This window comes from Squalius cephalus, assembly GCF_949319135.1.
Source record: "Squalius cephalus genome assembly, chromosome: 5".
Classification (NCBI taxonomy): Eukaryota; Metazoa; Chordata; class Actinopteri; order Cypriniformes; family Leuciscidae; genus Squalius; species Squalius cephalus.
In genome coordinates this window covers 23,408,441-23,434,212 of record NC_137126.1, presented here as the reverse complement: position 1 = coordinate 23,434,212, position 25,772 = coordinate 23,408,441, and the positions used below count along the sequence as shown (strand labels likewise).

At 38.4% G+C, this 25,772-nt stretch overlaps 1 protein-coding gene across 3 annotated transcripts in view; it reads left to right on the top strand.

Annotated features, from left to right (window-relative positions):
• Positions 1–25,772, top strand: part of adamts3 (ADAM metallopeptidase with thrombospondin type 1 motif, 3) — a 164,971-nt gene that overhangs the window by 79,939 nt on the left and 59,260 nt on the right. For all 3 annotated transcript variants that reach the window (XM_079871578.1, XM_079871577.1, XM_079871576.1), the window contains exons 8-12: positions 12,801–12,906; positions 17,138–17,281; positions 19,794–19,926; positions 24,843–24,956; positions 25,041–25,186. In XM_079871578.1, the coding sequence (XP_079727704.1) occupies positions 12,801–12,906; positions 17,138–17,281; positions 19,794–19,926; positions 24,843–24,956; positions 25,041–25,186 (643 nt within the window). The remainder of the gene's footprint in view (positions 1–12,800; positions 12,907–17,137; positions 17,282–19,793; positions 19,927–24,842; positions 24,957–25,040; positions 25,187–25,772) is intronic.

Genomic DNA, 25,772 nt, shown 5'->3' with positions numbered 1-25,772 from the left:
CTAATTACACTGCATTCAACACAAACTCTGCTACAATAATATGTCAGCAGCATGTATGTAAAAGTTTGTATTTTTGAGATAATGACATTTATGCGTGGTTTGTGAAAAAAAAAATTGAAATAAGTCACTGAAATAAGGTCATGAAACCCATACTGATTATTGTATACATGAATATTGATGTGTTTCACACCTGAGAAATACAAAGACCCTCCCATAATGGCCCTATCAGGTGCTATCAGGCCCTATCATTATGAGGAACCTTGCATAAAGAATGGGCTGCACGATTTTGGGAATACATTTTAGATTTTTCTGGTTAAAATTGCGATTTAAAATGTACAAAATACATATATATATATATAATGACCACCAGGTTTGTTGTGCCTTGTAGGCATATACGTGTTGGGCTGCATAAAATAATAATAACAATAGCCTTTAGCAGGTGGCCTATAAATCGTTAAAAAGGAACACTTCAGTAACACTACACTAGAGAAAAATAAATGGATTATCATATGTTACTTCAAATGTTTCCATTCGTTATGATGTTATGAAATGAGATTGGAGTAAAAACATGAAGCCTAATGTTTGGCCTAATGCTTTTCAAACGCACAACGCAAGTGACACAGCATTTGCAGAGAACATTTACTGTATGTGGAACTTTGAATCGCTCCAAACTATGAAACATTATTGTTACCACATTATACATATCTACGTTTGAGCACATATCCACAAACACAGTATTTAACAGAAAACACGGGTCTAAACATTATAATATTCACCATATTAGACTAAACACTCATACTAGCCTACTTTTATATCATGCTGTTTTATTATCGAACATAAAAACATCCTCGTGTCGTACATGTATATAAATTTAGCATTAGGCTTCATGTTTTTACTCCATTCTCATTTCATAACGTACATTTTAGTCTGGCACCAGTTTGACTAGTTGCTACAATGTAAAGTTTATACAACAATAACATGCTTACTTTTATGAGTGAAAATGCCTTACCTTAAAAATCTTTCTCATCTTCAAATCACGTTCTTCTAATTCTTCTGAGGTAAATCCGAGCACAGCACAAACACAGTCTTCCAAACTCGATGAAAAGCAGAGGAGTCTGAGGTCTCTGATTCTTTGTTTTTGAGGTGATGGGGCATTTACAGGTCTGCGTTCCTTCATGTGGACGATTTGCATGTCAATTGCTCTTGCGCTCGTGGGTGTGGTCACATTAGAGCTAATGAGCACGGGCTGGAGAAACTGTACATCTCGTTGCTTTCATACGGATTACTTAAACAGAGAATATTTGTTTTTTATATAATTTACATCATTTAAAAACTTCAAGCTTTGTAAAGACATATGTCTCATGTCAGTGTGGCAAGCATTCGTTGAGTTACAGATAATTTTCTGTCGCGTTTCAGAATGAACTTGAACACATTGAGAGAGACAGCAGAACGCGCATCATGTTTATTTTCTTTATTTTACGAAAAACACAACATTTTGTTTTTATTATGAGTGTACACAAATAAAAGAAGACATTTAACAGTTTTGAATGATGTATAACACTCAGCGCTGGATTCTAGCCACCACCGGATTGTTGACAGCGAGAAACACATTTTTGAGCACATGAATGCTGATTCTTGTCAGCGCTGGATTCTAGTCAGTGCTTGAGTGCTAGTATAAAACTGGAAAAATAATAGAGTCGTTACAAAAGAAACGATACATAGCTTACATGTCGCATTAAACTGGCAGATTTTAGAATGTTGTAGGCAATTATTTTGTAATTACATATTTAATCTTGTCTTGCCTGGATCTTTGGTGTAAACTCGTGAACGTCCCCCTTTCAAAAATCTTGCTTCCAACGCCCCCCGTTGTTCTCTGAACGCCCCCTGGGAACCACTACTGTAAGAAATGCTACCTGGTGTAAAAACTCCTCCTCAGACAGATGGTAGATGTGTAAAGAGGTTCACACTATTGGAAAGAGAGACATGAAAGCGCCCTTACATAAGCACATAAGAAAAAGGGATTTTGTTGTCTAAGGATTGAGGCGGCTGCTGAAGCAGCAGTCCTCTCAGGGCATATCTCATTCAGCACTGACACAGTTCACACAGTGCACATTTAACGTCTATTCAACCTGACAGGAAAACTCGAGCTTTTCCAGAGAAGAGCACTGATCTCAGCATGAAGTGTTTATGCTGTCACTGCGACTCTCACATTTCCTTTATCATGCCACTGTATGTACTCAACGGCCCTCGTTAATCATCCGAGAAAAACTCTTTGGCCTCTCCATCTACCTGTGGTGCATCTGTTGTCTGGCAGTGGTGGTATTGAGCTAATCAAAGCCGATGTGCTTTATTGGCTTATTGACACCAGATATGAATATAGCTTTAGAGCCGAGATCTTAGAGGTACTTATTCTACTATTATGATAGGCAACAATCTTACATTTGGGAGCAATTTAGCAAGAACATACACTGTGTAGCTTTTTGTTATAATAGTGTACCAATACTTAAAGGCTTTTTATAATTACGGGGTACATATCAGTGCATTTATACAGTTATTTGTTTTGATAGCAAAAATGCACTGATCAAGTTAGGTCTTCCGTGTTTCAAGGCAAGTAAAACTAAACATTTTGCAACTTTTTTTAAATACTAGGGAAATATACTCTTGTTCCATGTAGTTACAGGGTAAGTGTGACATCTGCGGGCTGTAAATTAAAGTGGTGCTGGTTACCCTCTTGTTTAATGAAGTTACAGGGTAAGTACAATAAAAAATACATACAATCTGATATCACTGACTCAGAAACCTTTATTTGTAACACAACTTAATTCAAAACAGATTTTCAACACTTCTTATTCATTTATTTATATATATATATATATATATATATATATATATATATATATATATATATATATATATATTTAAATCAACTTATCATTTCAAATACTAAAGTCCCGACAGAAAGTAGCGCTTTGTCCCTTTTTTTGTTTCTCTTGCTTGGCTTCCTCCTCTTCTTCTTTTTCATTCTTTCCACTGGTGGGGAATCCCATGTCTTATGCTATTCAGTATTAAAATATAATACAGTACACACCCAATGTTCTCATAATGTTCTAATCTTTTCACTTCCGATCAACTGTCACTAGCGTGCATGCGAGTCAAGTTCACGTTGTATGTAAACCTGTTGTGAAGCGCAAAGTGAAGTGTGACGTAAGCGCGCTGTGAAACTCACGCGAGAACTGGCGTCTCTGTTCTCCTGTCTTGTTTGTTTCTCATTGTTATTATCTGTTACTATTTGTATTTTGTTGTAAGCATTAATAAAAAAATGCTTACGTCACGATTCAAGTTACGTCAAGCGTGAACTCAACCCTCTCATGCACCTGCAGGTGACATTTGGTTGGAAGCGATTAGTCTACAGTTTAAAACGTTTCAAATATTTGTAGTTTTCTTACAAACACTTAACGTTTCACTTCAGAGGCATTGATTCATCCATTGTGGTTCTATGGATTACCGTCGTTATTGCTGTACATGCTGTTTGACTTTTAGAAACCCATGAGCTTGCATTAGCAGATATTATTTATTTTTCTAAAAACCTTTGTTTGTTTTCATCAGAAGAAAGAAAGTTGTATACATCTCGGATGCCATGAGGGTAAAATATGAGTAGATGGTGAGGACATTTCTGGGTGTACTGTATTTTCTTTTAATACATAATACAGAATAGCAAGATGCATGGGATTCCTTCTTAAAGGGAACCTATTATGCAAAATTAACTTTTATAAGGTGTTTGAACACAGATGTGTGTCCACAGTGTCTGTAAACAAACAGCCTATAATGGTAAAAATCCACCCAATACTTTTTTTTATAATCCCCATATATCATTATCAATCTCTCAGAACAAGCTTTCAAATTTCTGTGTTGTTGATGGCTGGTTAGAGGGCGGAAAAGTGAGTGCTTCACCGTTTCAGTTCACTGTTCACTGTTCAGTGTTGCCGTGGTCATTCCCCTGTGTACTCCGGCACTGGTGATGGGTCCCATTTCCTGAAAGAGCAACACGGGTGCGTTTGCGTCTTTTTCAAGATGTCATTCCACCCGTGCATTTCTGGATGCGATCGTTTCCTGTCCCCCCAAATGGACGGTCACAAATAGCTGTATCACGTGTTTGTGGAAATATATATATATATATATATATATATATTTATATATATATAGAGAGAGAGAGAGAGAGAGAGAGAGAGAGAGAGAGAGAGAGAGAGATACAGCACTTTGAAGCAGCTTTTGTGGATAGTTCATTTTCTCATTGTGAGAACTATTGTGATAATCGAAATCTCAGTACAAGTCCCTCCCTTTGAGTGCTTCATAGCCAGTTGGGTCTTCAGGTCAACTGGAGAAGAGTAACTCGTCTATGGACTGAGGAGCTTTTTTACAGTACGGAGGTGGACTTGGTTTACACGTTTCTCAACTGGAATGTGTCCGGTCGGTGCTTAGAGGTGAGAAAGGGTCCCACTGAATAAACTTCAGAGGCTCCTGGGGCATATGTGAGACGCAGCCGCATATAAACTGTTTCCTCCATATGATGACCGCTTCAGCACCGACTTCATGTCCCTAGGTGGCCGTGGCAAAGCAGCACGCTCCGTGTGTTAACAACACCTGGTATATTGCCAAACTCTCAGCAGTGTTCAGATCTTTTGTTTCACCGGGCTAATCGCTCTTAGAACAGAAGTGTCTACAAAACAGTAGCTCAGGTGCCACGTATAATGGGCATGCAGTAAGGAGGGCTTGGGCATACCTCACACTGCATTGGAATTCAATTGCCTCGAGTTGTTAGCAGTTTCCTTGTTTGATGCCGCTGCTCAGCAAGATGTATTGCCCAGTACCGCGACTGTTGCTCGTACGCTTCCCTTGCATGTCACAACTCGTCCGCCACCTCCTCCTATGGAGTCAGAAGCTTCTGAGGTCGCTTCTTCCACTTTAAATTCCGGCCTGCTCAATCGTGCCGCCCATGTGGCCTCACGACAGCCTGTTGCCGAAGAGAGTGGAGACTCCATCCCCAGGCGTTCCAGCTGTCCGGGATATCTTCAGGGCCGCACAGTTACATCTGTTGCCACTCTGATCTAGTCCCCTTGCTAGTTGTTTACGCCCTTAAAACACGGAGACACTGGCTTACAGCTGACGCCAGGGCCTATGCAAAATGCGTTAATTCCCCAGTGAGCCCTCTTGCACATCACTGTGTTAAGTCAGGTAAGAAGGAGCAGGTTCTTTCAGTTGCCCCATAATGGCCCAACTAGGACCTCGTTCCCTAGACAGCCTTCCTGACTCATTCCTCTGAGACTTCTCAGGGATGGGGCACCGTTGGCACCCGCACCGAACCGGAGAAATCCAGGTTCTGTTGCGGTGGTTCAGCTATCTACCTCTGAAAGAACGTAGATACTATTACTTCTGCGAGAGCTCCCTCTAAAGTTGAGGATTGCTTACGATCTGAAGTAGAACCTGTTCGTTGTTGGTGTTCTTCTCAGGAGAGGACCCCTGAGAGTGTTCAATCACTTCTGTGCTTCCTTCCTGCAGAAGATGGGTCAGAGCGTGGCTGTTCCGCTCCACCCTTGAAATTATGTTGCCCTTAAAGCACATCAGGATGCGGTTGAGATATAGAAAGTACGACTTGATCGTCAGGTTCCTGAGTGGTGCAAGGAGATGAAATCTTCCTTGCACCTTCTCTATACCTTCTTGGGACCTATCTCCAGTGCTACTGCACTCTGAGACCTCCCCTGAGCACTTCAGGTAGTTGAGTTAAAAATCTGTTTTTAAAGAAACAGTTCTCCTGCTTGCTTGCTCTATCAAGAAGGTAGGGGACTTGCACACATTTTCGGTCAACGAATCGTGCCTGGATTCAGGCCAGCTAACTCTCACTAATGTGAGACCCCGGCCTGGATATGTGCCCAAGGTTCCTACCTCTCCCTTAAAACGGGACCAGGTGGTGAGCCTGAAAGCGCTGCCCCGGAGGAGGCAGACCCAGTCCTGACTTTCTCTGTTCCTCCCGCCTTGCGGTTATTCAGGACAGAATGCAAAGTCACAGGACCTCTCTAGCTATTGTCTGTTTCGGAAACCAGCAGAAGCGAAGGCGGTTTCCATGCAGAGGTTGGCCCACTAAAAGATTAGTGTTGCAATCATCTTGGTGAAATTTCCAAGGTGCACTGTGGGAAGTGTGGAAGTGAGCTCCTCCAAAAAGAGAGTGTAGCTCCTTCCTGGGCATTGACATGAGTGCCTCGCTGACAGATTAAGAGCTCTGGGCTGGGTGACACCAACACATTCGCTAAGAAACTAGCCTATGTGGCTTGCTGCGCTATTCCCCTCCTTTGGACTGGATAAGTACACCTTTTTGCTCCAGTTGAGTTCCCTCTTCGAACCCTGTTGAGTTCCTCCTCACCCCGTCTGTGTTGGACGTGGCGGAGCGTCCGATGCTAGTCCTATCACTTGTGTACTTGTTAACTTGTGTTAGGTGGGGTCCATATGTTGTAATTCCCACGGCGATCCCATATGTGTATTCTTCCACGGTTTTGACTCCCTGCGGTGAGCCCGTGTCTTCCCTTGGCAAAGCCTGCTCTGCCGTCACTGACCGGTTGCGTCTCCCCCCTGTTATTGGCTGGAGCCACCTCAGTGACATGCCATATGTTGTACTACCCGCTAAGTTCGCTCAGTCCATATGTGTTCTCCACATGTTACCTCCTTCGGGCAGGATGTGGCTTCCGCAGCGTAGACCTTCCAACAAAAGGTACGCTTTCCCAGTGGTCCTGTGGAACAGCAGTGACTTTCCTGGCCTAAGCCCTGTCATATTCACAAATGCGGAAGATCAGGAGGCTTTTATCTAGGCACTGGAAGGTGGCAGCACTAGTGGCATTTTAGTAGGGATCCCAATCAGTCGACACGTCGACTACGTGTTACCACTTTATTCCCCAAACTTTACATATTGTTCCCTTATACCTACACGTACGTACTTCATAGGAACACTTTAATTGCCGAAAGTTACCCTGTACATTCATTTTACTTACGCAGTAATTTCCGGGCTGTAATCTAAAGCGTTACCCTGAGATCTTTAGTTAAGCATCTGTCACAGTTTTGTACACGAATGCTGGGTTTTAATAACTCAATTTGGGTTATTTGGCAACACATTTTCTCCTCTCCTCTCCTCTCCTCTCCTCTCCTCTCCTCTCCTCTCCGATCCGATCCGATTAGTTTTCTTCTATTTTCCACATATATTCCTGTTGTAAGTATGGCAGTGTGTTGCTGAAATCTGAGCCGGTGATGGGCTGCTGATTCGGCGGGGAGCTGCAAACCTCAGACCGCTTCTGCCTAGGGGTGTAAATCGGAGCCTACATGACGATTCGATACAATACCGATTTCTTAAGCCAACGATTCGATTCTTTTCGATACTTCAGAATTCCCCGCGATACGATTCGATTCGATTCGATTCAATACTAGATTTTTACATGATATCTATTAAGTTTCATATAAATCAACAAAAATAATAAATAATTTGCCTTTTATTGAGAATGCAGAATACAATTGCAATGCATGTCACAAAGAAATTGTTTTTCCACCTCCACGAATGAGACAAGTGTTCATTATGTTTGTTGAGGTAAATTGTAGTTTTCCTTGCTTTACCCCGGTCTTAAAGTAAAAAATATGACTGTGAAAAATAGTACAATTAAATTAAATACATTTATGGTGAGATTACTACAATTTATTTAATTAAACGCATTTATGGTGAAATTGCTACATTTTCATGTCAATCTGTGTTCATTTTGACCACGAACCATGCGCTGTCACTTTACAGCGCGTGCAGCACAGCACAAATAGACTCGGTGCGGAAACGATCTCTGCACTGCTGTATAGCCTATGCACCGCAGCTGGAACGGATAAACGGACCGCAACCGCGTGCAGTGTGAAAGCTCTGACCTGTTAACATGGGTACGGAAAAAAATACGCACTGCAAACGTATGTGTGAAACGGGCGCAATCAGACAAACGGCAACTCTTACCACTGCTCCATCTGTTTTCCTGAAGCCAAAATACTTCCACACCCATGACTTGACGCCGACTGGAGTGTGTAACATTTCACTGTCATTGCCAGCTCGCTCTGACGGTTCCATCGCTCTTGAAAGTCAGACTCAACAATGTGTCCTCTGAACACAGATAGACTATGAAACGTAACGCGTGTGAAGTAGAAGACAATAATGAGGTTAGCGCCACCCGCAGCTTAGTAGGTTGTACGCATATGTCGGAGTGGATGCTGAAAATAGACAGGCGGCAAAATAAACACATTAATCGATTCTCTTGCGGACGCATCGATACATCGAATCGTCGGCTGTATAATCGATGCATCGATACGAATCGATTAATATTTACACCCCTACTTCTGCCTTTCTCATCATAGACGAAAGATATCGTGACAGGCTCCTATAGGAGCCTGTAAGGATATTATAATAACCTGCAAATAAACAAGTAGTACAAAGCAGTGGTGTAGTCTACGTGATACGCAGGTATAGGCCGTATACGCAGTAGGAAAGGCCAAGGATTTCTATATACCAATTGTGGTGGCAAACAATTTTCTAATACTGAATAAGAGACAAACAGGAATCAATTGTCTTTAACAATTATTTATTCCCTTGCAAGGAAAGGTCAGCAGTCATACAGTCATACAAAGTGCCTGCAGAGTGTGACAACTAGTGGGGGGTATCCTTCTTCCTTTATAGTTGTTCCTCCCCCAAGGTTGTTTTCCCGAGGCTACATCAAGATTCATCTTACACTCTTAGAAGAAAAGGTTCTATATAGAACCTTAAAAGGTTCTATCAGGCGCTACGTATTTGGAACCCCCAAAAGGTTCTATATAGAACCCTTTTTAAGGGTTCAATCAAAAGAACCCTTTAGGGTTCTTCGTAACCATGAAAAAGGTTCTATGTTTATATTAACAAAAATAATTACTATTACTGAAAGAATGCTACTGTAATTTCAAGTATTCAAGGCTTTAAATGTACAAATCAACATTAAAACATCAACCATTTAAAAAATATCTCATAAATAATGAAAATACAGTTTCACCTGCATCTACATATTACAAAATAAGTCCATAAAATGTACAAAATTACATTAATCTATCACTAATAAATAATGCAAATATACAGATTCATCTAAATTCCCATCAGTGTTAGAACAACATCAAGTCCCTCAAAACTACAAATCCATATTAATATAACTCACAATGGAAATACAGATATAGAAGTACTTCAAATCTACAAATTTACATTAATATCACTCATAAAGAATGTGAATACATAGATTAAAATTAAGATCAGCATTTCAGAACATACACTTGTTATCAAGGCTGATTAATTGTAGTTAAAGGGCTAGTTCACTTTAAAATGAAAATTCTGGCATCCTTTACTCACTCTCAAGTTGTTTCAAACCTGTATGAATTTCTTTCTTCTGCTGAACACAAGGGAAGATATTTTGAAGAATGTCTGTAACCAAACAGTTGATGGACCCCATTGACTTCCATAGTATTTTTTTTTTCCTACTATGGAAGTCAATGGGGTCCATCAACTGTTTGGTTACTGACATTTTTCAAAATATCTTCTTTTGTGTTCAGCAGAAAAAAGAAATTCTTACAGGTTTGAAACAACTTGAGGGTGAATAAATGATGACAGAATTTTCATTTTTGGGTGAACTATCCCTTTAAACAAGAGAGAATGATAAACTTTACTGAAGAAGCAGCACTGGCCTGATCGTTCAGATAGCTGATTATAGTTTTAGGGGTGCTGAGATGAAAAATATGGGGGTTGAAGCCCAACTAAAAATGGTCTAGAACCGCCCTAAGCTGAACGCACAAGCGTTCTGTTCTGTTATGTAACGTTAGGGCTGTTCTTCATGACCATTTGAGTGTGCGGTCAAAAACTAGCTTAGAGCACTAGCTGCAGTTAAAAAGTAAGCTTAGGATCAGAAAACACAAAATTTAACAGTTTGCAACAAGCACAACAAAACTTACCGATGTAAGGCAACTTGTGACACTGTCGCGGTTCAGGCTCTTTCGTGTTTTAGTGTAAATCCGCTATAGAAATATTGAGAACTTTATTACTAATGGGTTTAAAGCTTATAACAAGTAAATTACTTTAAAAAATCGATGTATTTCTCTGACTTACCACAACAATATTTCCGTCAGACCATCAATTTAAATCAGCAGACGGGGATCAGTCTCTTCTTGACCGTTGGAATTCAAAAACGTGCACTGCCATAACTAACTTATTGTTTAGATTTGTCTATCATATTTAATCATATTACACCCTTGAATGGAGACTCTCTGTCTCGGTCATACATTCAGTCACATTAACTTTTGTCAGGTCATATACAAGGACATACGCATATCGACACTAAATTCATCTGATTATCATCATATTTCTAAGATTCTATGAATACAAGAAAATGCAAACATATAGAACATATTAAATTTCTTCCACACCACTTAAAAAAAGCGTGAGGATACATAACAACTTCGTTTTGTGTAAGAACTTTCACACTTTCATTAATAAATTCATCCCGTCTGTGTTTGCGAAGCGACACGGATCGAATCGCGGAATCCAGTCACAAATGGAACTTGCTGTAAAGCAGAACGTCACGGAATTAATAAATCAAAAGAAGGGCTGTACAATGAATCAAATCTTGATATGGACTACTGTCTGTGAATATTAAAGTTCAAAGAGACTGCAATTGTTCTACGCGTCTCTGGGAATGAGTGCTCAATGTGTGCTCTACTACACACACACTGAAGCACACGTAACGCTCGTGGTGTTTTCAGCATTTCACTGTATTGAGACATGATGTAGGCCAGTGGTTCTCAATCCAGTCCTCGGGACCCGCTGCTCTGCACATTTTGTATGTCTCCCTTATTTAACACACCTGAATCAAATCATCAGCTCGTTAAGAGAGACTCCATGAACTGAACTGAGTGTGTCAGATAAGAGAGACATACAAAATGTGCAGAGCAACGGGTCATACAAAATGTGCAGAGCAACGGGTCCCGTGGACTGGAGTTGAGAACCACTGATGTAGGCTACACGTGCATTTCATCGCAGAGCTGCTATGAGAGTCACTTCACGAGAATTTCACCATTTCATTTGATAAAACTATCGTTATTCATTCGTATCATATACAGACAGAAACTGTAATGTCTTTACGACAACCTGTCAAAATAAAAGTTCGGTATAACTTGAGAAATTACAACATAATATATTGCTATTGCACAGTAGAGTATACTTCAAGTAGGCCTAATAATAATAATAATAATAATAATAATAATAATAATTGTTTATTAAAACACACAGAAACTCAAATGTCTACAACCCACCAAAATAAAAGTTTGGCCTAACTCAAAGTAATTATGAAAGAAATTGCACAGTAAAATGTACTTTAAAATAATAATAATAATAATAATAATAATAATAATAATAATAATAATAATAATAATAATAATGAACTCTATTAAAACGTTATTTTAAAGGAATATCACACAAGTTTTCATACATGTTTTAATTTAAACAGTAAACTTGCCAAAACAATAACACTGTTTTTTTTTTTTTTTTTACTAAAAATAAATTAGTATTTGTGCCTATAATGTTTTCTTTTTTTCTTTTTTTTTTTAATTGTCAGCTGATAAATCCTGTTCTTCAGGGACCATATTCATATAACATATAAGGCTAATGTAGCTCTTAACTGGCTGAGTTAGATGGTGATTAACACTAAACAGTAGAAAATCAGTCCAGTCTCCCCAGCTGTAAATGTCATTGTCTATTAAAGTATTGTGTTGCTTATAATAAATTGACATGTTGATAACACTTAGTCTTTCATAATGCTCTCAATTACATGTCGATGCATACTGTATGCATTAGTGAGTGTGGTGGTGCTTATGGGGTGATGCTCTGGGACGGGTGAGTATGAGGCGAGGGGTATATCACAGTATACTCACTACAAAAAAATAGACTACACCACTGGTACAGAGTTCTGAGAACATATTTTAACATCCAAATTAATTAACTAACATCCCAAATAAACGACTTGACAAAACGCAATGAATCTGTCATGTTATCTTGCATTCAGATGTCTGGTGTTTGGTAATGCATTCATGTAAGACACTTTTGGGAGGTCATTATTGCAAATCATTCTGATGACTTTGGCTCATGCTTTTTGATTTGAGATGCTGTGCAATGAAATTGGTCCAGTGGTTAGTCCAGTTATCCAAACACATCCACTGTTGAGTTGAAGATGTGAGCTTTTTTGCTGTGCATCGAGGGATTCGTTAAATGTGTTTCCATTGTAGTTTATGCGCATATGCTATAACAATTGCACATTTCACTGTATTGCACTTCGAACAAAGTGACTGTCATTGCCCAACACAATGAAATGTGGTGTAATGACAGCTGGTAGGTTGACATTGTTTTGGCACATGCTGTCACCTTTGCTGGAAAGACTCTAATTGGTTCCATCCCCCTCCAATAATCCTCAAATATGTATTTGAATTGTTAGTAAAATAGCTATTACATGTCATAACTAAATGAAAGAAACAGAAAAAATAATGAAAAATCAAATCTAATTCTCCTGGACAGCTCTTTGCAGAGTTGTCAGCATTACTCTTCTCAAAGAATTACAAGTACACCAAGCAGCAAGCTGTCAGACTGTAGAATCACACGGCAAGTTATGACAGAAAAAAATAAACCCTAACCATTTCATCTTCTCTGTCTGTCTCTGTCACTCACTCACTCTTAGGATATGCCCCCGTCACTGGGATGTGCCACCCTGTCCGCAGCTGCACCCTCAATCATGAAGACGGCTTCTCTTCTGCCTTCGTTGTAGCCCACGAAACAGGACATGTGTACGTTTTTAAACATTATATTTTCAGCCATTTCAGATTGATGTTAGCTTTTGTAAAGTGTTTTATGTCACTCTGAACATTTGTGGTTTCACATTTGAATAAAAAAAAAAAAAGTTTGTAGCAACAATGGGTTGTACATTAATATTAATATTAGCTCAAATGATCTATAGGGAATTTTAATAATTAATCATGAATATGATTAATATTTTGTATGTTACAGTTACATTAATTTATCGCAGCTGAACTAGATTGATATATGAACGATTACCATAACGGGTTATGGTTCGTCATTAATACATCAATTGTTCTTATTTCAGCTCGAAGTTATGGGATAACTTTAATGGAATTAATTTAGTTATCAAACAATCTGTTTGTCCAGCAAACATTGAACGTAAGATTAACTTAACTCTCAAGGAAAATTATCCTTCTTACAAACACGAGAAAGTGTATCTTTTCCAGGCCTTGAAAAGACACTCTCGGTGTTTGTAGACTAAAATTAGGTTACTTAAATCGTAGCCTACCAAGATAAAGCATATAGCTAAGATCGAACATTTCAGGGACTAAGTAACATGGGCAATTAAATCAGAGTCAGTCAAGGGCATATGGAATTTAATAATTGGACCAATACATCGAACTAAGGAATATATCAAACTACACAATACACACGGATTATATGTCTATGTACATAAAATACAGTTAAACAATACAAGATAACGAATAACAGTGAGAGAGAATAAAATGATCAGAGTTAGAAAAAGATAGAATGCCAGAAAAGGATTAAGAGAGAGTGGATGAGAGAGAGAGAAGGATGGGGGACGAGATCGGAAGTGAAAGCAAAAATCTGCGATCAGAGATCGCAGTTGGCTATGGCAAAATCACAGACAGTAACCCTTAAGACACAACAAAGAAATCACATCATAAGTTCAATTCAATAATCGATACTTGCATGGCATATGGTTCTCTTTGTATGAGGTGTGTAGGACCGCAGGGTTCTGCGTGTCTTTAAAAGCAGCGCGAGTCGTCTGAGGGGAGGCGTGCGCGTGCTGTCTTCCGGCGCGCGTGCGAGCGCGGGAGCTTCAAAGAGTCTCTTTCTTTGTGGTGAAGTTGCCGGGAATGATTCAGGCTAAGTTCATTCAGCTCGTGAATGAACAGAGGCGAAGAGGAAAACGAAACTAGACTTTAGAAAAACATAAAAGAAATAAATGAAAAGAAAAGAGAAGCAGGCCGAAGCCGGTCCGGACTTTGGTTTTGGAGGAGGAAAGAGCGTAGGAATGAGAGAAAGAAGAAGGAGGGTTTGGACTTTTTATCAGTGTCCTGTGTACGCCTCCTTTTTCGTGGATGACGAATCAGTTTAGAGCATTCCGAGCAGGAAGATCGTCTGGGTGTGTTAATGCTTCCCGACCCGTGTGGAATCACGAGGGGGCAAAATATGATATTATGCTCGGGGAATTAAAACGCATGGAACCATAACGTTTATCACAGTCTCTTATCAAAAATCTTCTTCCTTGTGCAAAGGGAATTTAAACAATACTAAGGACGAATATTGACAAAGATAGCAACATAGAGATACATTATTTTGTTGAACAAAGGCACTTTAAAATTACCTTACTGTAATCCAAAAACACAACTATTCTAATATCACACTGGTGAACATGCAAATCACCTGGAACACGCTTTGTACATTTGTAAGGAATGGTAATATGAAATTTTACTACGTGGAAGTCCATATATGGCAATGTGCGTGTGTGTGTGTGTGTGTTAGAATGTCTCTTCAGTTGCATCTTGTGGTGGCGTACCATGTGAGGGTTTGGGGGTTTGATTGGAACATGTTACTCGGCCAAAACAAAGGTAGTTCTGTGGGCAGACTAACTTGACAGCCTGAGGCGTCATATAATTTTGCTGAGAGAAGCAAGATAGTCCTAGCTGTCCCAAAACAACTGAATGGGGTACGTCTTGTAATTTGCCTTCAGTACACAAAGAACAAACGTTAGACACAGTAAGGGAATTGTGGTCGCAGCACGTGATAGTTTGAGAAACAAACCATGGCCTGTTCGTTGATTTCATTAAGTCGTGTGAAACATTAACCAGGCCCTCCTTGTAGATACTTGTAGTCATTGTGTCAGAAAGCTAGTCATTTAGGGCTTGTATATGCTCATATGCGTTTTAGCATGAGAGAAACAATCAGGATTCGCTAATTCAGAGCATCTGGCCGGATGGACTGTCAGTGTCGTTACAAGTTTTTTGTCAACCACATGGAATGCGTGTATTCAGGTAAATAGGCATAGCTAATGTACTTTACTGTCTGCTCTCAAGGTGAGGGCTCTATTAAGAGTAACACAATGGACAAAAGAAAATGTTGATGCCTCATACAAGTGAACTTGCTTATCTTTTGTGAGGATATTATCTAATAGTGAAAAAGTCTCAGTATATTTAAGAAATAGATCATATTTTGTCCTTACTTACTTCCTTGATGTAAAGTCAGTCTCTCATGTTGTTCAAAACAGCCCTCATGTTAATTTTTGAGCTCATGCTTGAGAGCCACTGTCTCTACAAGCCTAATTAGTCTTGCCTGTTCCCTTTTGTGAGTGAGCTTAAATTCCTTTTTTGACAACAGTTGCTAAAAGTCTGTAGTAATATAACAATCAAAGGGGTTTCATAAAAAACCACCACCTACACACAGATTAGTCATTAAGGCCAACTCCTTATCTCCTTCTCCATATTGAAACTATTGTCCAGGACTTCACCCTCTCAAATTCTCTGTCTCTATCTGTGTATCTCTTTCTTTCAAATGCCTTTATCCAGTTTTCATTGAGCACATGACAAGAATGATAAACCATAATTACTCTACATCTTGCCACCATCTACTGCTAGTCTTTCATTCAGTTTGGCTTTAGCACAGACTGAAATAACATTTTATTTAATTCAAAGAGAGATGTCAGGGCCTCTCTCATTTTCTGGCTGGCAGCCAATTGATTTCTGCTTAAGCCTCTGTCCTTCCTCTTTCCATACCAATGCCTAGGCAAACTTATCCATCTGTTCGACATTAGTATTGCAACAATACAACAGTTATTTCTGGTTCTCGATACTGATTGGCTGATAGCCTTTTCCAGCCTTCACACAGTATCAGCACTAACTGTTTTACTGTTTGTATGACGACTGTCATGGCGGTCTAGCAAATCCACCATATTATTTACAAAACTACTGTTGTCGTGTCACAAAATGTAGTTTTGAACAGTTTTTTTTTTTGGCGAGAATGTAGTTATTTAGACCTCAAATATGTGACTCATATTAAACATAGTGCCTATTTTACAATTTGTTTAGACGTTTTCGGAGATTGAGCTCCAGGCCGACAGTGGCCTTTCAGCGCTCATGTACCCGCAGAGAACAGCTTCATCTCGGCCAGTCCTTCAGGGAACTATTTATAGATAGTGGTTAAACACGAGAACAGGCAATCTTTAAAAAAAAATAGATAATAATGTTTCACAATACATGCAGCCTTGGTGAGCATAAGAGACTTCTTTTAAAAACATTTAAAGAATCTTCCCGATCCTAAACATTTCAATGGCAGTATATAAAAAATAAATGATGCTTTGTCAATTAAACTGAAATATACAATAATACAGACCGACATGCATTATGACATGCACATTTATACTTTTATTCAGCAGGGGTGCATTAAATTGAACCAAAATTGACAGTAATTTTGTTTACATTGTTACAAAATATTTCCAACGTATAATATTACGTATATTTAATAGACTTCTTTCAAAAACAAGAACTAATCTTACTGACCCCAGACTTTTAAGTGCTAGTGTAGGTGTTTAGAAGTAGTATTGTTTGTTTTTCAGCATTTAATCAATCTCTTCTGGGCTTATTCATGTTTGATATTTAATATACATGAGTGAGATTTTCCATGTACATGAGTGAGATTCTGTCCAATCAGATTTCATTGTGGGCGGGGCTATCCCCTGCAATACTGCAAAAATAACCAACACAGCTAGTTAGGCAAAAGATTCAGATCATCAATAGTATAGCTTTCATTGCTTTGTTGTGTATCACCTGGTTAGGTCACAAGGTCACAGTGTCCTTTTGTAATTTCATAACCATTAATGATGATGTTGGGAGATGAGGTGCGTCCCTGTTTAGATATTACTATGCTAATTGGGGTAGAAAATGTTTCCATTTCTGCACTCAAATGTCCCTACTTACCAAAATCATGCCTGATCTGTAGACTGGGAATGGAGCATGACGGTCAGGGCAACCGCTGCGGTGACGAAACAGCCATGGGAAGTGTCATGGCTCCTCTGGTGCAAGCAGCCTTCCACCGCTACCACTGGTCAATGTGCAGTGGCCAAGAGCTGAAAAGATATATTCAGTAAGTTCACACTTCTCTCTTCTCACACCTCTCTATGTTTTATCTAGAAACTGGAAGGCCTTGAATTTATGTGCATATTTTAAAAGGAAAATGTCTCTTCACAGGTATGCCTTATGATCAGGGTGTGATTTGTGTAAAAAGCAGAGGGAGGATGTTTTTAATTTTTTTAATTTTTATTCATGAAAATAAATCAAGAACCACAGTAGGTATTTCTTGCCGATGTTAAAGTAACATTTATAAAATAATTTTGAATTTTAATTGGAATATTTAGACGAAGTTTAATGTTTTAATCCATTTTTACATTTGAATTCTGAGTGATTTACATTTAATAAGATCGAGATTAGATTAGTTTACAGATTACCTCTGTACCTCTTGTTGGTTTCATATGGATTACATAATCAGAGAATAGACCTATCTGTTCATATTTCAAGCTTTCTATAGACATATTTCTTATCGTGACTGAGGCAAGTAGCCTAGAGTTTCGGTTTATTTTTGTGACGCACTGCTGTCCAGGGAGACAGAGATGGCAGAATATGCATCCTGTTTGTTTTCTTTATTTTACAAAAGCATGTGAGTGTACATAAATAAAAATAGACATTTACATCAAACATTTACGTTTTTTAAGTTCTTGCCACTGTTATAAGAAAAAAAGAAAAAAAAATCCAAGGGAATGTGCCGGCGCGTTCGGCGATCGCTAATGTCACATGCCAGAATAAAACCCGATTTAAGAACAATGCGTAGCGCCACTCGGCATGGTGTGCCAAAACACATATTGATAAACTTCAATATTTCATACAAAACAATCAGAAAATGTTTTGTGACATTTTGAAAAGCTGTGCATGGATTAAGGAAACTGGAACCAGGATCGTAAATTAAACGCACAGCGTCATCTCTCATCACACGAGCGGAAGTGCTAACAGTTCTGATTTTATTGTTGTTTAAAGGTGCGTGTTGCATAGATTTCAAATCTTTATTTTAGATATTTAATATGGTCTTTTGACGAAGGAGCATTACTGTTGAGGGTACTGAAAAAAAAAAATTCCCCACCGGGGATAAAAATAATTCCTGAATTGGATTGACCAATAGGTAATTTGCTGCGAGAAAGAAGTGCAAGATCAAAGGGCTTTTATTTAACTGGTCAGTGGATCGCCGTGATATCTGACAGTTTACATACAACATGACCAACAGAGATTACTTCTAAAACAACCTGTAATTGCTGCTTTAGCCATGATAATGATGATGTTTAAAAAAAAACCAAAAAAAAAAACCTTTTGGCCATTCACGTTTTTTTCCACAGATGATTTCTTAGGCTTGCTCTGCACACTGTAGTCATTCTTTATATAATTTCTTATATAATGCTAAAAACACTCTTTGTTTTCTTAAAGAGACATTTGATACACATACATCATCATTGTATGGACAAAAACATATGAAACAGGATCAGAAGTTTAATTTTTGGGTGAACTATTCCTTTAAGAAAAGATCATGACAGTTATGTGAATATGAATTGGCAATAAAAAAAAACAACAGTTATAAATGAGATGATGTGATCCAACAGCAAACTTCTCTCATCTGAGACCTGTTACATTATGATCTGGGCTAAAGGTTGTGGGTTGTATTTATATAATAAACCTCTCAATTTGAGGTAATTTATTCATTTGAGGCCTCACTGATTCACTCAATCATTTCAGAAGGCATCTATAGTGCCACTTGAATTTATATACTGCTTAATGTTCAGGGTTACCTATCATGACTAAGAGCTGATGGGATATAAATTACCCATGAATCGTGGCAACTTACTGCAGCCAATAAAAATTAGATATTGAGTAGCTCTCTATGACAGGAAAAGCCTTTTCACCGTTATTGAGTTTGAAGTGGTCACTATTCTCGGTAGTCTTCGAGCAGCGTAGAATGAATGATTTTTTCATTCACACCAAGCAAATCGACTTGTTCTCAGAAGAAAATCTGTGTTTACCAATGCAATAGATTTGTGTGATCATTGTGTTTTACTCAACTCTCACATCACCTTTAACCTAAACAGTGCTCATGAAGAAATGCTGATAATTAAGAGCGGACAGATTTATTTCTGATAATAAAAGGCTTCACTTTTACTGAACATCCTTGAGCTGTTCATTATTGGCCTATTGTAAATGGAAAAACCTCTGAAGAGCCTTTTGAAGTTCAAAATCTCATTGTGGTTTGAAAGTTTAAAAGCACTTTCTCTGCATGTCCTGGCCTCACTCAGAACTTCATGATTTTTAACATTTACTGTAAATTATCTATTACATGGAGATTAGGAAATGTGATTGTCCTTTCTGTGAGGGTTCAAAATGAGTTCCGCTTTAATGATATGAATCATATGAATCATCTAGAATGTATGAGTCTCATTTTCATTACGCCATTCTGTCCAATTTAGGCTTACTGTTTGCTTCCAAAGTTTATAGGGCCATTCATTAAACACCTTTTCTGGGTTTACTCAAACAGCTGTTGTAACTTTGTTTGTTTTTCACAGTTCATATGACTGCCTGCTGGACGACCCCTTCAAACATGACTGGCCGCAGCTCCCTGAACTTCCCGGCATCAATTACTCCATGGATGAGCAGTGTCGCTTCGATTTTGGTGTTGGATACAAAATCTGTACTTCAGTGAGTTTAGCTGGAGGCAGTATTCTCCCTTGACATATCTGATAAATGTCAGTCATTAAACCAAGCACCAAAAAGTCAGTCTCCTAAATATTTCGTATTTTAACCAATGCTCATTAAGGTCTCTGTCCAAAGTCTTTTAGCTGGAAGTACTTCAAATATTTTTTATATATTTCTATGCCAAGTTTCTCTTGTAAATAAGAAAGTTTTAAGAAAGATATGGATAATAATTCAGTATTAGTTTCTGGCCTTAAAAAATATATTTTTTAATCTTCTCTTAACCCCCCAAACCCTCCGCTCTAAATACTTTCAAGGGCGAGATGAATATGTGCTGCAAAGTCCCAATCACAGGTACAGTGTCAGGGAAAAGAGACCCACACCTGGTTTATGGCCTGAAACTGAGAACCAGCAGATGGCAAGATGTTTTGCATTCTGTGATCAAAGGTTGTAACACTAGTAAACAAGAACACCATGCTGTGATCCTTCCTCCCAGCCCTCTGTCATGCCTAAACAATCTGTTCCCAGCTGTACACCATAGCCTGGCAAAAACTTACACCCTCATGAGATGTTCTATGACCCACCAATCATGCTTTAAATAGTTGTCTCTCTGTTTCCCATTGTCAGTGTCAATAGAAACAATTAGATTGTAATGGGATTGTAAACAAAACATTTGTCAGGAACTATTTGTTGCTTCTCCCATCTGCAGTGCGACATTTTATTTAGCTCTCTGAGGAGTTTGTGGTACCAAAAAAGGTAATTTTGCAGCAAAGCTTTTCCATCTTTTACTCCATAACAAGCTGTTCTTAGATTCTGAAGTGATGACTGACTGACACTGCCTGTTGATGGACACTGCTGTTTTAGCATAGACCCACCCTGAGTGAGCTATACACAGTCCGCCATTGTTTCGACGCTGGAGCAGGTTTAGACAAGAATGTCTGAAACGAATGAGGTGTTTTGTTGTTGGATGTAAGAATGAACATAGCAGTCTTCATTTACTCCCGACCAGGCCAGCTGACAGTCTTGCCTGGGCCCGGGACGAGATAATCTTAGATGCCACCCTCAAAAAAAATTCAATGCAAGAAAACCCCAGACAAGGCTCGTAAATGTTGGCTGCGCTGTTTCATATCTTGCTCTACGTTGACTTCACAAGTTCCAGCTTCACCGTCACCACCTTTTTTAAAATATTTGTTTAGAAAATCTCTAAGGCCTCTATTTTCTTCTTCTCTTTTCTTTACTTTTCTGAGCACCGGACTTGAGCTGATCGGACATTTTGAGCGTACTGAACTTCAAATCAAATGACATCGAATTTTAATCTGTGGCCAAACCATTTTGTGTTGGGGGTGGGGGGGGGGGAACTTGACCACTATTTCAAGGACAATTAGGAAGAAAACAAATAAAAAGCTTTATGTAACTCAAATATTACATTTTTTTTCCACAAATAGGCCTGTTTTAATTAAAAAAAAAAATATTATTCCATAATTTAATGAGGGCCCAGTTCTGTACTAATAGTGGATAAAAGCAAGATGACAAATAAAAGTTATAACCGTAATTAAAGGTCCCATTCCATGGATAATTTTATTATTTTATAATGTTTCCTGGGGTGCCCTTATAATGTTAGTATGTTTTTTAGATCAATTTTTTTTATAATTTAGAAATAAAAGGCATATTTCCTAGCCTGATTTCATCACCTGATTTGAACGCTCTGTTTGAAGGGGCGTGTCTGCTGTGAGACTTCAATGTAAACACCCTCTGCTGTGATTGGCTGACATGCTTGCATATGAAATATCTGGCATTACATGTGGAACTATCTGGAAAACTTTTACTATTACAGCTATTATACGTTTTTACTATTACAGCTATCGGGATTAACGAATCGTGAGAAGTTTAAGTATTTAGATCTATTTCAATCACATAAAAGGTTGCAGTGATGAGCATTGAGCAGATGACAGCCTGTTGATCGCGTGAAAAAAGATCTTATCATTGCAACGCAGTTTCTGCACTCACTAATGATTTCACCAATGCAAACATGAGGTATATAAATACAGTAAGAGATTTGTTGTGCAGTGTAACAGCGTCATTGATTTCATAACGAGTTTTGGCAAGTGTCCAGATAAACTCGCGCTGTGTGATTGACAGCTTGGGCGATTGGAAAGGGATTGTTCTTTGATCGCTTTCTGTATATTAATCACAGTTTAAGTAAGATTATTTTCATCCTACTAAGAGAAACGATGTGAAGTTGATTGCTACTTCCATAGTAAATCACTACTTACTGCTTGCTGGAATATAGTTGAAATTGTCCCCTTCGTCAGTATGAAACGCTGAGAGAAGCCTGCTTGATATTATCCCAGGTTAGAAAAACAGTCCGTGGTGAAATGGACAGAGCAAACTAACAACTTCGAATTAAACTTTTGCGGTATCCGATTATAGATAAACATCAACCACGTCTGTCGTTCGCCATCAATACGCCTGTATTCCTGTGGGCGGAGGTTAGTCAAAACACGGTTTTAATGACGTCATTAAAGAAGGAAGTAGAGGGATGTAGTCCAATCCAGCCGTTTTTTGTAGGCGACTTCTGTTAAATAAAATATCTCGCTTGGCATTGAACTTTGAGCTTTATAATTTTACAGATTTTATTTATACTCTAACAACAACATTACACACTAACTAAAGTTTGAAACATGGGATCACGAAGAACGGGACCTTTAAACAAAATGATACCTGTTCTATCTTTTTACAGCACTGACAGTTTCTGTTCTGATATTTTCATTCCGTGAGATGAGATTGTCCTGACACCGGCTTCCATGAAGCTTTGTCCTCTTCTTGAAAGGGGGCCGGAGGCACCATTTGAATTTAAAGGGACACACATAAAAAACGGCGCGTTTTTGCTCACCCCCAAAAAGTGGCAATTTTAACATGCTATAAAGAATTATCTGTGGGGTATTTTGAGCTAAAACTTCATCAGAGACTTATTTTACATCTTGTAAAAAGGGGCATAATAGGTGCCCTTTAATAAGCAAATCGGTTACGAACTTGCAAAGAGCTACGTTTGGCACATGCATGAAATACTATTACAGTTTTTTTCACGTTACTGTTGCTTCAAACCTGTATGACTTTTGTTCTGATTGTGTTTTATGGGCAATTACAATGAATGCTGACTGTTGCCTTGAAGCTTCAAAAAGGGTGTAAAAATGAATGTTTTAGTGTGTTTTAACCTATTTTTGGGTGAACTATAACATCACATTGAAACAGAAGTAGCGGCAGATCCTTTTTTACTGTATTGTTAAGGGTCATATTATTAACATTAACATCCAACGTACATGATAAAGGAAAAAGAAAAATATATAGGTTGGTACTTTCATCCATCAGATGTTGCTTGGATGTAGACCTGAATGTGAGCTTGTGGTCGATTGTAAGAAAGGAGTGGGGTTTGTGGAATAAATGTTTGATTGGAGAGTTATGATATTTCTATTTACACACAGAGGAATTGTTCTCAGTAAGGCCAATCATTTGGATTTTTAGAAAATAGACAGGGTGAATTTCCATTTCATGCCAACTTGAATAATACAGGTACTGTATATAGTAATCGATATTGGCTTCAACTATTGGTTAAATAAAGCAATGAGCCAGTGACATAGCAGACAACTGATATCTTTTAGTCTAACTGCTTGCCAAGGGACTTGTTAGATAGTTTAAATGGAAGTTCATTTATGCCCTCAACATTGTGCCGTTTCTCCCTTGGGCACATCCGTCCATTTATTAACCGTATGTCTGAATCTTCCTACTCCACACGGCATTGCAAATAAGCAGAACTGTTTTGGTAAAGCACAGAGCTTAGAGATGAACCTTGTATTTCAGCTGTCATTCATTAGTTTCCTCTCCCAGTCTTGTGTTACAGGCTGGCATTTTAATTATTTGTTTACATTTCTGTGTGTATTTTTTCTCAAGAAAAAATATATTGCAAATATGAATTGTATTTTCACTTTCTGCCACATTCTCCTGCAGCGTTTAATGAAAAGAAAATGTAGTGAACATAAGTCCAGCTGTGAATCAGCCTGGAGTGGACAACGTTATCATTCCTAAATGTTCCTAATGTTTTCATCTCATGTGATTTAAACGCAGAAACAAATGTGTAAGAAACCACAGCTGATGTGAATTAAAGGGATAGTCCAAGCAACAACAACAAAAAAATCACTATCACGTCATTCCAAACCTGTGCGACTTTCTTTCTTCTGAGATATTTTGAAGAATTTTGGTATAGCAAGCTGTTTTAGTTCCCATTGACTTCTATTGTATGTATGTACATAAAATTCAATGGAAACAAACCCTTTTTTTTTTACCAACATTATTCAAAATATCTTTTTTTGTGTTTTGCTGAAGAAAGAAACCCATACAGGTTTGGGACATGAGGGTGAGTAAATTATTCAGACAAAATTTTCATTTTTGGGAGGACTATCCCTTTAAGATAAATAAAATACTCAGAAACTCAAATCCTATTTGGTACATTTTATTGTGTACACAATAGTGCGCAATGACTATTTGTTCCTTCCGACTAAAAATATACACTTTTTTTTTTTGTTGACTCAGATTGTGGCATTTGCAGTAAACAGAAAATACAAGCCCCCCAAAAAGTCTGTATTCTAGCAGTGTCTAGCAGTAACACTAGCTCCAGAGTGGCACTGGCAGTCTCTAGAGGGAAAATCAATTCAGTCTCTCTCTCTATTTTTTTTTTTTTTTTTTTTTTTTTTAGCTCAAACGTGTTCCTAAGAGGAAAAGGATTGTCAGGTCTGATCTCTGGTGGAATTGTAGTTTTGTAGCTTGGCCAAAAAAGTTCAAAAATCTTTTAAATTTGTCTTGTCAATTAATTCTCTCTCTCTTAAAATGCCAAGCATCCGACCATGGGCACTTTTCTCTCTCTTCAGTTTCGCACATTTGATCCATGCAAGCAGCTTTGGTGCAGTCATCCAGATAACCCTTACTTCTGCAAGACCAAAAAAGGGCCACCATTGGATGGGACTGAATGTGCACCTGGGAAGGTAATTTCATGTGTCCACATTTTGCTGTGCCTATTTTGTCCTGTTGTTCCCAATTTGATTCTGTCTCACACCTTCCCCTTGTAGTGGTGCTACAAAGGTCACTGCATGTGGAAGAATGCCAACCAAGTGAAGCAAGATGGAGCCTGGGGCGCCTGGAGCAAGTATGGCTCCTGCTCTCGCTCCTGTGGGACGGGCGTCCGATTCAGAACCCGCCAGTGCAACAACCCTGTGTATGTTATCTACTGAACGCACAGTCAGGATTGCTAATGATGCTTACTGGCACACTAGAGTACTCTTCATAACCAGATTCAGTTATCATATGGATGGCTGCTGTTTCTTAAAAATGAAAAGAACTATCTGTCTAGCAATAAAGCATACAGACAGCAGGGGTGAACATGATTGACACTATCCAATGATAGGAAATGTCAGTCACAAACTTTGCATTATCCAGTAAGGTTAGTTTGTTCTTTATTATTTCAATAAATCAAAATCATGTATGAAATGATCTTATTACCTGTTTGCATCTCTAAATCGATTTTTTGATAAACATCTGCACAGGGTGTTTTTAATCAGATAGGGCTGCCGTCTTTGCTGTCTAAGTGTATGTTTCTTTTTGAAGTAGGGGTATTATTTTGCACCAGAAAAATGAGTGGATGCTTCTTAATTAGCATGCATGCTTTGAGAATGAAAGAAGCAAGAGAACTAGTTTTTTTTTTTTTTTTTTATGCCAGCACATTAGTGTGCTAGTTGTGTAGAATATTGGTTTTAAGGACCTGTTAAACAGCATTTGAGTTGAACAGATGTTCGCACTTATAG